This window comes from Centroberyx gerrardi, chromosome 14, assembly GCF_048128805.1.
Source record: "Centroberyx gerrardi isolate f3 chromosome 14, fCenGer3.hap1.cur.20231027, whole genome shotgun sequence".
Lineage (NCBI taxonomy): Eukaryota > Metazoa > Chordata > Actinopteri > Beryciformes > Berycidae > Centroberyx > Centroberyx gerrardi.
In genome coordinates, this window is record NC_136010.1 from 4,795,721 (window position 1) to 4,808,489 (window position 12,769).

Genomic DNA, 12,769 nt, shown 5'->3' on the forward strand with positions numbered 1-12,769 from the left:
AAAATATATCTAAGTAACAGGGTTGACAACAACAGCATTGACGGGACAGAAGTAGTTAATTTAAAATAATCACCCGTAAACTGCTATAGTACTCATTTTTTTTATACAATATTTGAATAAAGGCAGGGATCCAAATAATTGACTCTAGAAAACGGGTGCAGAAATATGTCAAATAACATAATGAACTTCAAAAAGTACGACTATGCTGAACATTATTTAAACAGTTAAACTGCTTAACAGTAAGACGGCTAAATTATAAAACTTATTGAGCACAATCATTTAGAGTATACAGATTAAAAAATATGGCTGCCAAGTATATTACTAATTTTATTATTTTAACACGTAAATAAGTACATTGCTCTTTCTCTGCACAGGCATATCAGGTAAGTATATTACTCATTGTCTTTTCAAGGTAAATCAAATAAGTGTATTGTCTTGGCTCATTTCACATTTCAAACAGCATGAAGACAAAATGTGAATTATACTTGTGTGGCTGCCATGCTTTGTCTGCTGCAGAATTAACATATTTGCGTATATCTCTATTTATTTATTTACCTTTATTTATTTGTTTATTTGAATCATAGACATATCTACAATATTTTAAGTAATGAACAGCTTTACAGACTGTTTTTTAACATAATGTCAACCCTGTTACTGTAACTTTGCACAAGGTAGCAGCATTGACGGCAACAGGGTCGACATTTCAAGCTCATGTCAGCGATAACTCCCCCATGTGATGAAGAACATGGGAACATATGGTATGTACTGTATGCAGTGTGTATGAGAGTATGTATGAGAGTTTACATGCATTTATTAAATAACTTAAAATTAATAAAATTCATTGTATAGTCTTTGAAATACGGGCTAACAGGTTTGACATGTTATGATTGTTACCATTTGTTAAACATTTCAAAACCTTCAAAAACAGACAAAATAGAGTTGGAAACTTACTTTCCTTCTCACTGTTTTGTTCCCTCCATGAAAACAATGTCACTTCCTGAAATATCAAATCATATGACTTGTCAGAGTTTTATTAAGAGTAACAGGGTTGACAGTAGATTTAGTGTAAGAAATAAAATTAATATTGTGCTTTTTTATATGGATAGTACACTCTGTTCTTGCTTTCCTTTGTCCTGGAAAGTGGAGTGTCTTTTGTCCTGCTTACTATAATGATGTAATCAGTGCTTGAATGCATGCATGATCACTATATATGGTTATGTGTGGTTTTGAGTGATTCTATAGGTGGACATGCAGTTAAAAGTCTGAACTAGTGGGTTGGTTTTGAGCCAAGTAGGTTTGGCTATGGGCCAAGATTTATAGTTTTGTTTACTTTAACCTATATAAGTGGATCCTGAACTCCGTTCTTGGTCACTTCTTTGTTGCTTGTTTGGAACACTGAACTGAACCATGCATGTCTGAATAAAGAATCCACAGAAGACTTTTGAACCTTGCTTAGTCATTTTGACCCACAACGGGTGAAGTAAATTTTTGCATTTACAGTTTGGCGACGAGGATGGGATGGACACAGCACTGAGCGACGCCTGGGGCTAGACTGAGGGTCAACTGCCGGCAGGAGTCTCTAGGAGACTCAGGGATAGTTCCGCTCCAGCAAAGGAGGTCTGGATCCCGCCCAAAGTCAGGCACGGGTGGCGTTCAGTGGGTCGTCCATCTATTTTAAAGAGCAAGTGGTGAGTTTCTGTGAATTTTTTTTCTCTTCCTCAGGGAGGGAGTAAAACATTTTTCCTCAGGGAGGTATTCTCATAGTTGCAACAAGTAAGAGAAAAGAAAAAACCTAGGTAGTTAGGGACACAAATGTAGTTGATTTTATTAGTTTTATTTCTAGCAGAAGTCGAATGAACATACTTAGGGACATTGCAAAATGTCTTAGTTTCAATCCAAAAAAGTCCTTATAATGAACAAAATACTCTCTCAGGTAATACAAATTATGGAAACATAAGAAAGAAAATATGGAATAACTTAGAACAAGCATTTTGTGTTTTAATTTAGATTTTAAACTACTTTCTTTTTTTTTTTTTTAAATATGTCAGTGTGATTTGTATTTTACATGTAAACAATGAAAATGTAGATGGTTTTGCAAAATTATCAAGGCTATAGACAGCTGCTTTTACTGTTTTGAGAGTGTTTTGAGAAGTTTAATATTAATATACAGTATGTGTCTATATTGAATAAAGTACATTATACTAAATGAGCATGTACTTGAAGATAGGAGCTCTTTATTTCAGTCACAGAGCACAACACATCATGTAATTCATGGCACATGCCAGTGAATCGGCACACATCGTGACTTCAGACTGAACCTCTGACTAGAGTTTAATACCATGAGACTTTGCAGAGGTCCAAATTGTCTGACCATTGTTGTCAAGAACCAGGTGACCTTGGTCAGTCAGGGTCAGACGCATCCTGTTATTCTTACTGTTGGTGTAGGTGCCAGTGCTCCAGAGTGGCTTATCTCCTCTGGTGTACATAACCAGGTTGTTATCCTGCTGCAGAAGGATTCGGAACGGCTCAGGAGAGACAGTATCTGACGCCCAGGTGGGAGACCACTTGTAGATGACAAAGTTGCCGTCGTCCTGTGGTTGGTGAACAAGGAGTTTGTTAATAGACAGTGAAGCTACTGCAGGTTCACAAAGTTGTAATGAGGCAAAAATAACAATGAACTCCACTTAGTTGAGAATTTTACATAGAAAACAAGCAAATTCAACTTTTCTTGACAATAATGAATTGAGGTGAAAAATAATTGCCGCCACATTCTACAGCTACTCTGAGCTGCTTCATATCGGCAAATTTAGAATTTCTCCTTTGCTTCTGATTAGTAAATCTCCAAATTTGAACTATATCTATATAGCCTAGTGTATACATATATATACAGTATATATATATTTATTTGTATGTGTATATATATATATATATATATATATATATATACGTATATATATACTGTATATATATGTATGTATATATATGTATATACATATGTATACATGTATACATGATAAAATCATATAAGTCAAAATGTTATAATTTGTAAAACTTGGCTCCTTGATAGTTTGCCCTTGTGACAATACTTGACTGGTGCCGTTTTGTAAATTCTAAATTCTGATTGCATTTGATTTTCATGTAATTGTTATTGTAAATGTTGAATATGTTTTGTCTAACCTGCCCTGACACCTTCATATCACAAGGGCTACAAAGAAATTCAGTCTTTGACTTTATCATGACATCCCCTGTGACTGTATACATGCTTAAAGCCTTAAAGCAGATACAAATTAGATCGAGTCTCTGTTTGGTCCAGGAAACAGATTGTTTCTTTTCCTCACCTGGAAGATGGCTTTGTAGTTCTCATCGTTACTGAGGAGGTAATCCCCCTTACGAAGTTCCTGGTCGGCGCTGATGAAGCTCTTACTCATGATTCTGGGGACAAAATGGAGACAAAATGTTCACTGAGGACTGAGGTGTCTCTTCACAGTGCTGACTTCTTTTTGTTGTTGTTTTCAATGGAAAGGATGGACTGTTGCTTGTACGTTAAAGTGCTGAAAGCTTAGTATGTTTTAAGGCTCAGAACATCAAGAGGCATAACTTAAAAATATTTAAGCTTTTAGCAAAACAGAGCTGCGCTTCAAATGAGTTATCCAAAACTGTGTAGCAACAACAAGAGCCACGACCAGTGCCTCCTTTGTTTGATTGGGTAAAAACGGGTGCCCAGTAACACAATGGCTGTATGAGCAATAACATATTGTTTCCATTGAAAATAATGACAAACTAGGGTTTGAAGATTCATGATTCTGAGCAGTTTCCAGTGTTATAAATGAATGATAACAATACTTAAATTTTTGCTTGATATTTTTGCAGTTTGATGAATTCCTTCTGTGGAATTTTGCCACTGACCTCCAAATTAAAATTAGACAACAAAAACAAAAAGGGCACTGAGAGAACACCTTCATTTTCACGTGTCGTGTCAAGCAGTTGAATATTTATTAATTCTTCGACACTGCAGGAGGTGGAATAAAATGATATACATACTGTCCATAAGTGAACCACATATTCCACATTCTGCTTCAGTTTTCTCAAGCAAAATCCACCCTATACATCCTGAAGTCCCATTCAACTGTATGAAAGCCCCCCTCAGGTTTGTTAGTAATAAATGCAAAACTAGAAATATTTTGCGGGGGATTTATCTGCAACAATAACCTAAAAATGAAGTCTTGATAACTTTCCAGTTCCAACTGTTGAAAAACCTCTCCAGTTTGATAGAACGGATGTATACATAAATTCACTGATTAATTCATTAATTTACTCAGTTTACCAATACCAATAATTTTATCATCTGGTATGAAACTCACCAGTACCTGCTCCAACTGGTGAGTTTCATACCTGCTCCAACTGGTATGAAACTCACCAGTTGGAGCAGGTACTTCTGCTGACGGAGAAACAGATGCTGAATGAGCTGAAGTTGTTCTGGAGTGATGGAGCAGAGCAGTGATGCACAACTTGGACAAGTCCTGCTTTTATTGCCACCAGAGAGGTGAGGGTGGTGCCAGCGTGTGCAGGAGGGGAGCTGGCCAAACATTAATGTTGACTTTGGGAAATCTAATCTGTAATGTGATTATATTATTTTTAAGACTTCTTCCTTGTTCAAAGGCCAAGATTTCTGACTTTAGAACAAAGTCAGAAGGCCTTTTTTTAGATGTCCAAACTGGCTGGGGTGTCCTGACCCTTTATTATAAGTCAGTGGTCCCAACAGCCAGTATGACAATAAGACAGAGGAAATTATATATATACATATATATATATATATATATATATATATATATATATTGATATATATAGCAAGGAACTTTTTGCCTGGACTATTGGGAACATTTATTATTCTGGTTAAAGTGCCGTCACTCAATTGGCATATTAGAAACATATTTTTTCAAATTTCATAAATCATACAACACCCTACAACCACCTCGTGACCCCCAGAGGTGTCCCATCAGACAGTTTGAGAACCACTGCTATAAAGAATAGGAATGATGCACTCAAAGGGGGAAATTTAGGGCTTTTCTCTTTCAGCCCAGTTTCCTCCCTCTGGCTTTTGATGATGTTACAAACTTGGCTCAGGCTTGTGACAAATGACAAATGAGTCCACACACAAACTCAAAGTTCAATTTAATTTATTGAACTGAAAATAAAGTCAAAAATGGGTGTGAGGATTTGGAGAATCATTAGTGTAATGCATGTGTGGATGAGTGGAGGGTGGAGTATAGGAAGGAAACCCTTGAAGGGGGAAATTTATGATGTAACTTGTGAAAAACAGAAGCGATACAGTGTTCCAGTACAAGGGAATGCTCTTTTCAATCGATCATTTATGTCACCGCCGAGACAAGAATGTATATCCATTGTCAGGAATGTCTGTGGGTTCAAGACTATGCAAGGTATGGTCAAAGTAAAAATGCAGTTGCCAAAGAGAACACATAAACATAAAAAAAAAAGAAAATGGCAGCAATGATTTTTTTCATCTTCATCATCTTAAAGAAAAGTTTGCTTTGTAAAATTCTCCAAGTGTAGCCAACCAAGTGTAGATTGTTAGATTTGCTTTGTTTCAACTTTGTGAACCTGCAGTAGCTTCACTGTCTATTAACAAACTCCTTGTTCACCGACCACAGGACGACGGCAACTTTGTCATCTACAAGTGGTCTCCCACCTGGGCGTCAGATACTGTCTCTCCCGGGCCGTTCCGAATCCTTCTGCAGCAGGATACCAACCTGGTTATGTACACCAGAGAAGATAAGCCACTCTGGGCCACTGGCACCTTCTCTAATGATCACTCCCAGAGGTTGCGCCTGACCATGACTAACCAAGGTTTGCTGGTTCTTGACAGGAACGGGCAAACAATTTGGACCTCTGGGATGTGCAAAAAGTAATCAGAGGTTCAGTCTGAAGTCATGATGTGTGCCAATTCATTGTTGTGTGCCATGAATCACAAAGAGGAATAATGTGTTGTGTTCTGTGAATGAAATAAAGAGCTCCTATCTTAAAGTACACGCTCATTTATGTGTATTATTCTGTCAACAGTTTAGTATAATGTACCTTGTTCAACTCTCACACACACATTGCTATTAAACTTCCAATTTCTGTGATAATAACCAACTAATAAATTTGTTTTCACAGGTGAATTAGATAAGCATATTTCTCAATTTGTTTTCACAGGTGAATTAGATAAGCATATTACTCATTTGCTTTTCTAGGTGAGTCAGATAAGCATAATACTCATTTGCTTTTCCAGGTAAAATAAGTAAGTAAAGCCAAGACAAATAATATATTGTCTTGACTCATTTCTCATTTCAAGCTGCATTCATGAGGGCAAAATATGAATTATACTTGTGTGGCTTCCATGTTTTGTCTAATTCAGGATTCATATTTTATTTGCTTACATCTCGTTATTTGTTTGACTCATATGACATATCTACAAAATGTATTCACAATCCTACAGCCCGCCTCCAAAGTCGATTATGTTAAAATCTGGATGAAGGATTTTTTTTATTTTAGGGTAAATCAATCTGCCCTCCACTGACTCAAATCATAGGGTAGCAGCAAACTTAGAAATGCTGCTTCACTACCTCCCAATTTCCCTGCTTCAAATTGTTCTTGGAGTGGAGTGTGTGTTTTGTGTCTCAACCACTTTCTCACCACCTGTACAGTCTTCTTGTTCAGTTCCCTAAGGCTGTTTTGTGGAATATGCACATTTGTAAACAGGTGCTGTATTTTGGTTTAGGCCACTTCTCTTACAGCCTCTAGTTTCATGACCGGAGGTAGGGGTGAGAGGTCAATCAGGTCAAGCCTGTTGGTGTATTCGTGGGCAAGGTTCTGGACCCATTCCCCCCACTCACCAGCAACATTACATTTGTACCCGAGGTAGCAGTAGGTTTCGTTACGGGAGTAGACTCTGATGGGCTTACCCATTACTGTGAATGAGGGGGGGTGTCAGATTCGGCTTTGTACCAGCGGTTGCCACCGCTCCGTCGTTCATAGAACACAGCACATTTTGTGTGTGACTTCTAATCTAATCCAGACACCTCAGTCCTCAGTTCTATAGACAAAGCTATTATCAAGTAATGGTAATTTGAGACAACAGATCATGATTTTTGTCTTTTATTCGTCTGCGCCAACAAAAACATTTCCCTCAGGATTCCACTACAACACATAAACTGTTTCTATTAGAACAGCTGTAAAGTGGAGTGATAGATGTAGTGAAAAATGCCTATACTGTCATTTCATAAATCAATCATTAAGTATATCCAATTGATTGATTTAAAAGAACACGTCCTTAAGTACACACTTCAAATGCATGTCAACAAAGAACTTGTATGCACTTCCAAAGAATTTCACCAAGGAACGCACACACACACACGTACACACACAAACTCCTACCACCCTCACCCTCTCTGGTGGTGATAAAAGCAGGACTTGCCCAACTTGTGCATCACTGCTCTGCTCCATCGCTCCAGAAGAACTTCAGCCCGTTCAACACCTCTGTTTCTCTGTCAGCAGCAGCACCTGCTCCAACTGGTGAGTTTTTTGTTATTTGTATACTTTATTATCCCCACGGGGAAATTTGTCATACCAACATACCTGATAAAACACCTGTAGTTGTAAACTGAGCAAAATAATTCATTCGTTTAAAAATCTCGAAGAACGAATTGTATCTCGTGTGCAAGAAAAAAGAAAACCAGAGCTCGAATTGCATATCGTGCGCATGGTACAGTAAATCGTGGCCACGACAAAAAATATTTTTCTCCCGATGGCCACTACTCCCGAGCTCCGTACAGTGCAGGTTTTGTTGTCTAATTTTAATTTGGAAGTCAGTGGCAAAAGTCAATACAAGGAACTCATCAAACTGCAAAAATGAAAACCAAAAAATCTCTATATTCATTCTAGTTTGAAGAAAAACAATGGCTGTAAAAAAAAATAACATAACACTCGGCACTGCTCAGAATCCTGAACCTTGAAACCCAAGTTTTTCTTTATTTTCAGTGGAAAGAGTATGTTTTTGCTGATATAGTTCCTGTGTTACTGGGCACTTTTTTATACTTAGTTAAACAAAACTAATACATTTTTGGAGGAAGCGCTGGTCATGGCTCTTAACCTGGTGTAGCCCAGCTCTGTTTAACAAAAAGTTTAAATTATTTTAACTTACACCTCTTGGTGTTCTGAGACTTAAAACATACTATGCTTTCAGCCCTGTCAGGAACAAGCAACAGTCCATCCTTTCCATTGAAAACAACAACAAAAAGAAGTCAGCACTGTGAAGAGACACCTCAGTCCTCAGTGAACATTTTGTCTCCATTTTGTCCCCAGAATCATGAGTAAGAGCTCCATCAGCACCAACCAGGAACTTCGTAAGGGGGATTACCTCCTCAGTGACGATGGGAACTACAAAGCCATCTTCCAGGTGAGGAAAAGAGAAACATTCGTTCTCTTGGACCAAACCAGAGATAATTAGCCTGCTGCTTATTTAGCTAGCTAACAATGCCAAAAACCAACTCAACAACAGGGACAAGGGCTAAAGACTAGACTGTTCACTGTGTGACAGTAACCTAATTGGAAACAAATCCACCTCATGAGACTATTCACTTTTATTTATAATGTTACTGAATCGTTAGAATTTTGTGAACCTGCAGTAGTTTAATTGTCTATAACGAGGCAAAGTCTGACATAATTTTCTAGGCTTTTCCACCATTTTGTGTGTAGTCCAAAATATGGAAAATATGAATGGGCTTTGCAAGAATAAGTTAATAAATAAATTTAAAAATAAATGATGTGCTACATAGAGGCTTACTAGCTATGCTACATTTTGTCCCATGAAATAAAATACATAAACATTACCTTTGTTCATTTTAATTCTTAAATTACTTTTAAATCACTGCTAGTGAAATGCTATTTCAGTCATGACCAAGGTATCTGGCAGTTTGACATGATTAGCTAACCACACAGATCAATAACAACTATTAGATGCAATGCTTTTAAAATCTTTTAAATTTAAAATAATTTGAAGGTACAACACTTTGAAGAGGTAAAGAGGTATTGTAGTCATTTTCCCGCATGATTAGCATTTTGTTTGCAAAAATCAATATTAAAAGGAGCTAAAAGATCAAAAGTCACAGAGGTGAATGTATTTTAAGAAGTAGATGTATTTTAATCCCTGGAAAAAATGTATATCTTGTGGGTATCCGTTCAACATTTTCGAAAACCCCATTCATATTTTCCATAGGGATTTAGAACTACACACGGTGTAGAACGGTGGTGATGCTAATCTCTGCCACACAATATGACAAAAAATGACGACTTCCACTTGTGGCCTCTATTAACAAACACCTTATTCACCTTACTCAGGAAGACGGCAACTTCGCCATCTACAAGGGTGGGTCTCGCACCTGGGAGGCGGATACTGCCTCTTCCCAGCCGTTCCGAATCCTTCTGCAGAAGGATAACAACCTGGTTATGTACACCAGAGGAAATAATACATTCTGGGAGACTGCCACCGCCGGCACCACTCAGAGTGAGAGGATGCGCCTGACCCTGACTAACCAAGGTCACCTGGTTCTTGACAACAATGGTCAGACAATTTGGACCTCTGCAAATTCTAGTGGTAATAAACACTAATCAGAGGTTCAGTCTGAAGTCATGATGTGTGCCGATTCATTGGTGTGTGCCATGAATCACAAAGAGGCAAGAATGATGTGTTGTGCTCTGTGAGTGAAATAAAGAGCTCCTATCTTAAAGTACACGCTCATTTATGTGTATTATTCTGTCAACAATTTAGTATAATGTACCTTGTTCAACAGACACACATTGCTATTAAACTTCCAATTTTCTGTGATAATAATCAACTAATAAACAATAAATAACTAAATAATAAATACATATACAAATAAATAAACATACACCAACAACAATAATAAAACAATTGAATGAAAGGGAGGAAATGCTGCAGTGATTAAAATGTAATTGGATCACTGAAAAGCTTCAGTAAGGCTTGGAAAAGTCAAAGCACTGAATGTAAAGATCCAAAAGATTTTTGAAGGCAGTCTCGCCCTCTAGTGGCCAGTCTTACTGTATGTTTCAATACAGTGTAGGGCGCCATCGTTGGAAGGTAAATTACAACACTTCATCATCATAAAATAACACTAACTGCACTAATATCACAGATTGATGATATATAACAGTCATCTAGTCTAGTTTATTTATATATCCCTTTATCACAAGCATGTCTTAAAGGGCTTCACATAGCATCATATACAGTACATGTCATATACATACTACACTATATACAGTATGTATACATACTACATATACACATCACATACATCCTATACTATGTCATGTAGGTTACTTCATATACATACTACATACATCATATACCATACTACACAAACACACTCATGGCTATGGACAATTTAGAGTCTTTAATCCACCTGACCTGCATGTCTTTGGCCTGTGGGAGGAAACCGGAGCACCCAGAGGAAACCCATGCAAACTCCACACAGAAAGGACCGGGGCGGCGATTCGAACCCACGACTTTCTTGCTGTGAGGCGACAGAACCCACCACTGAGCCACCGTGCTGCCGTGCTGATAAGGTACTATAAATATGTATAGAGGTCATTGTGTACAGTTTGGCACCAACATATCAGGGTTAGGAGTTGTGCCTGTGTTAAAGGTTCCATTCCCAAAATGTACCCACTCAAGGTACTGTAAGACAACACACTCAATAAGTACTGAACAGTTTTTTTTCCCCTTATCTAGCTGCAGAAGTAGTTTGGCAAAATCAGATTCTTGTTTACATAAGCAATTGTATCTGCATTCAGATTAAACCTGTCAGGACAGATGCTATGTTGTAAATAAAATGTGAAATAAAGAAACTAAGCACAATTTAGGCCAAAGCAGCTCCCACCCAAACAACTGCAAGGTAAATGTCAGGTGTATATTAAACATTAATTATTACAACTAACCCTAACCTAACCTGCACTTGAATCAATGCTGATACCAAATCAGGCACCAGGTGGAACCAAAATCAAAACGACTTCCATGGATTATTTTGTGTTGTGGCTAGGATTAATTATTATAGTGTTCAGTCATCAATTTTTTAAAATGTATACATATCAAAAGATAGACACACACACAAACACAGGGATAGTCTCTAGACACAATAACCGTGTGTGTGTGTGTGTGTGTTAGTGTGTGTCTATCTGTATGTATTTGTGTATGTGGGTGCTAGCTATAGGATAGCGTGTATTGTTGTCTCTGATTGCATGACTTCTACAAGGACAAGTGAGGTGATGAACTCCAAAAGTGGTGTTGTGCTTGATAAAATCTTCATATTTTCTTTATACGGTGTGTCTTGAGGTCTTTGAACACCTTTGTGCATTTCATATTGTGAAATGCACAATATGTGATTGCAGTTCCTGCATCTGTAGTTACCCAGTGGTCTCTTCAGCCAGACCTCATGTTTTTCAGTGGGTATTTAACTGTGGACTGATTTGTCCTGCATGTTGGGGCCCTTTGGTAAGAAAAAAGGACTTTGAGGACTTTGTATGCTTTTGGATTTCATGGCGTGTTTTATGGTTTTTGCTTGTGTACTGTAGCGACTCACAAAAAAGATAATTTTTGTATTCTGGAGTCATTCTTCCAAATCGGTGCCTTTAGGAGAAAGTGTTGTCTATTTTTTCAAATATCCATCCATTTTCCATCTTTTTCACATTCTGTCAGAGAGACGACATGTTTAACTTGCAGAAAAACATACTGGTCCAACTCAGGCACCTAAATCCTGTGGATTTTGTGCAAAGTTTTGACATACAAACCATAACAAGACTAGATGGTCTGTCAGTCACACAGTTGTTTGACAGTGATTTCAATGCATATTTATAAAATGTTTAACATTTTATTGCAAATTAATTGTCCCTCATTCTACCATAATAATGTGTAAAACAATAGTTATTTAACAAAATGCCTTTTTACTTCAATGAAGTCGATACATGTGTTGAACACCTTGAAGTGTTGCTTTCCTTTTAAATGAAATGCCATTATTCAATCAATAAATCAACCAAACCAACCAACCAATCAACCAATCAATTAGCATCATTAGACATCATTTGTCTTTTGTTTGATAAAGATTGATCAAACTATCTTGAACATATCACATTGTTAATTTATCAAACTATTTGCAGCTGCACATTTCAATCTAGTTGCTTTCATAAGGACATTCATGAGGACAAAATATTAATTATACTTGTGTAGCTACCATGTTTTGTCTGATTCAGGATTAACATCTTATTTGCTTATATCTCTTTATTTGTTTGACTCATGACATATCTACAATATTTATTTATACTTTTTAATTAATGAATAGCTTTACAGAGGGATATTTTAAACGGCTTAATGTGAAAACGGCTTAATGAGGCAAACAATTTTTCAACTTTGATGAAAAAATTGGTTTTGTTTCCTAGGTTTACAGCACAATAACAACTAGCAATCCTGAAAAGAAAAGGAAAATTTGATCAATTTGATTTTTTTTTTTAACAATTAATTTAGTGAAATAACATGGCTTAAAGAGCTAATATTGAAATGAAAAACTCTGAAAATGTAACCATGAATTTGAGACCATAACACTTCAATAGAGCCCAAAAAGAATGACTAGAAAAAATAGGGAAACATTTTTAAAAAATCATCAAAGTCTGAATTTAGGTCATTTAGGCAATTTAGGCAAAA

At 36.9% G+C, this 12,769-nt stretch overlaps 1 protein-coding gene and 1 pseudogene across 2 annotated transcripts in view; one reads left to right on the plus strand and one right to left on the minus strand.

Moving 5' to 3' along the window:
* Nucleotides 1-2,318: 2,318 nt before the first annotated feature.
* Nucleotides 2,319-12,769, minus strand: part of LOC139916118 (B-type lectin plumieribetin-like) — a 209,926-nt gene continuing 199,475 nt past the window's right edge. Inside the window, exons 1-3 of one of the 2 annotated variants that reach the window (XM_071904910.2) lie at nt 4,418-4,491; nt 3,339-3,432; nt 2,319-2,591 (exon numbers count right to left, since the gene is read on the minus strand). In XM_071904910.2, coding sequence (XP_071761011.2) covers nt 2,325-2,591; nt 3,339-3,428 — 357 coding nt within the window. In that variant the 5' untranslated portion in view covers nt 3,429-3,432; nt 4,418-4,491 and the 3' untranslated portion in view covers nt 2,319-2,324. Of the gene's footprint in view, nt 2,592-3,338; nt 3,433-4,417; nt 4,492-12,769 lie in introns of those variants that run through there. The other variant, XM_078288441.1, reaches the window with a different exon arrangement.
* On the plus strand, nt 7,506-9,666 carry LOC139916127 (B-type lectin plumieribetin pseudogene; annotated as a pseudogene).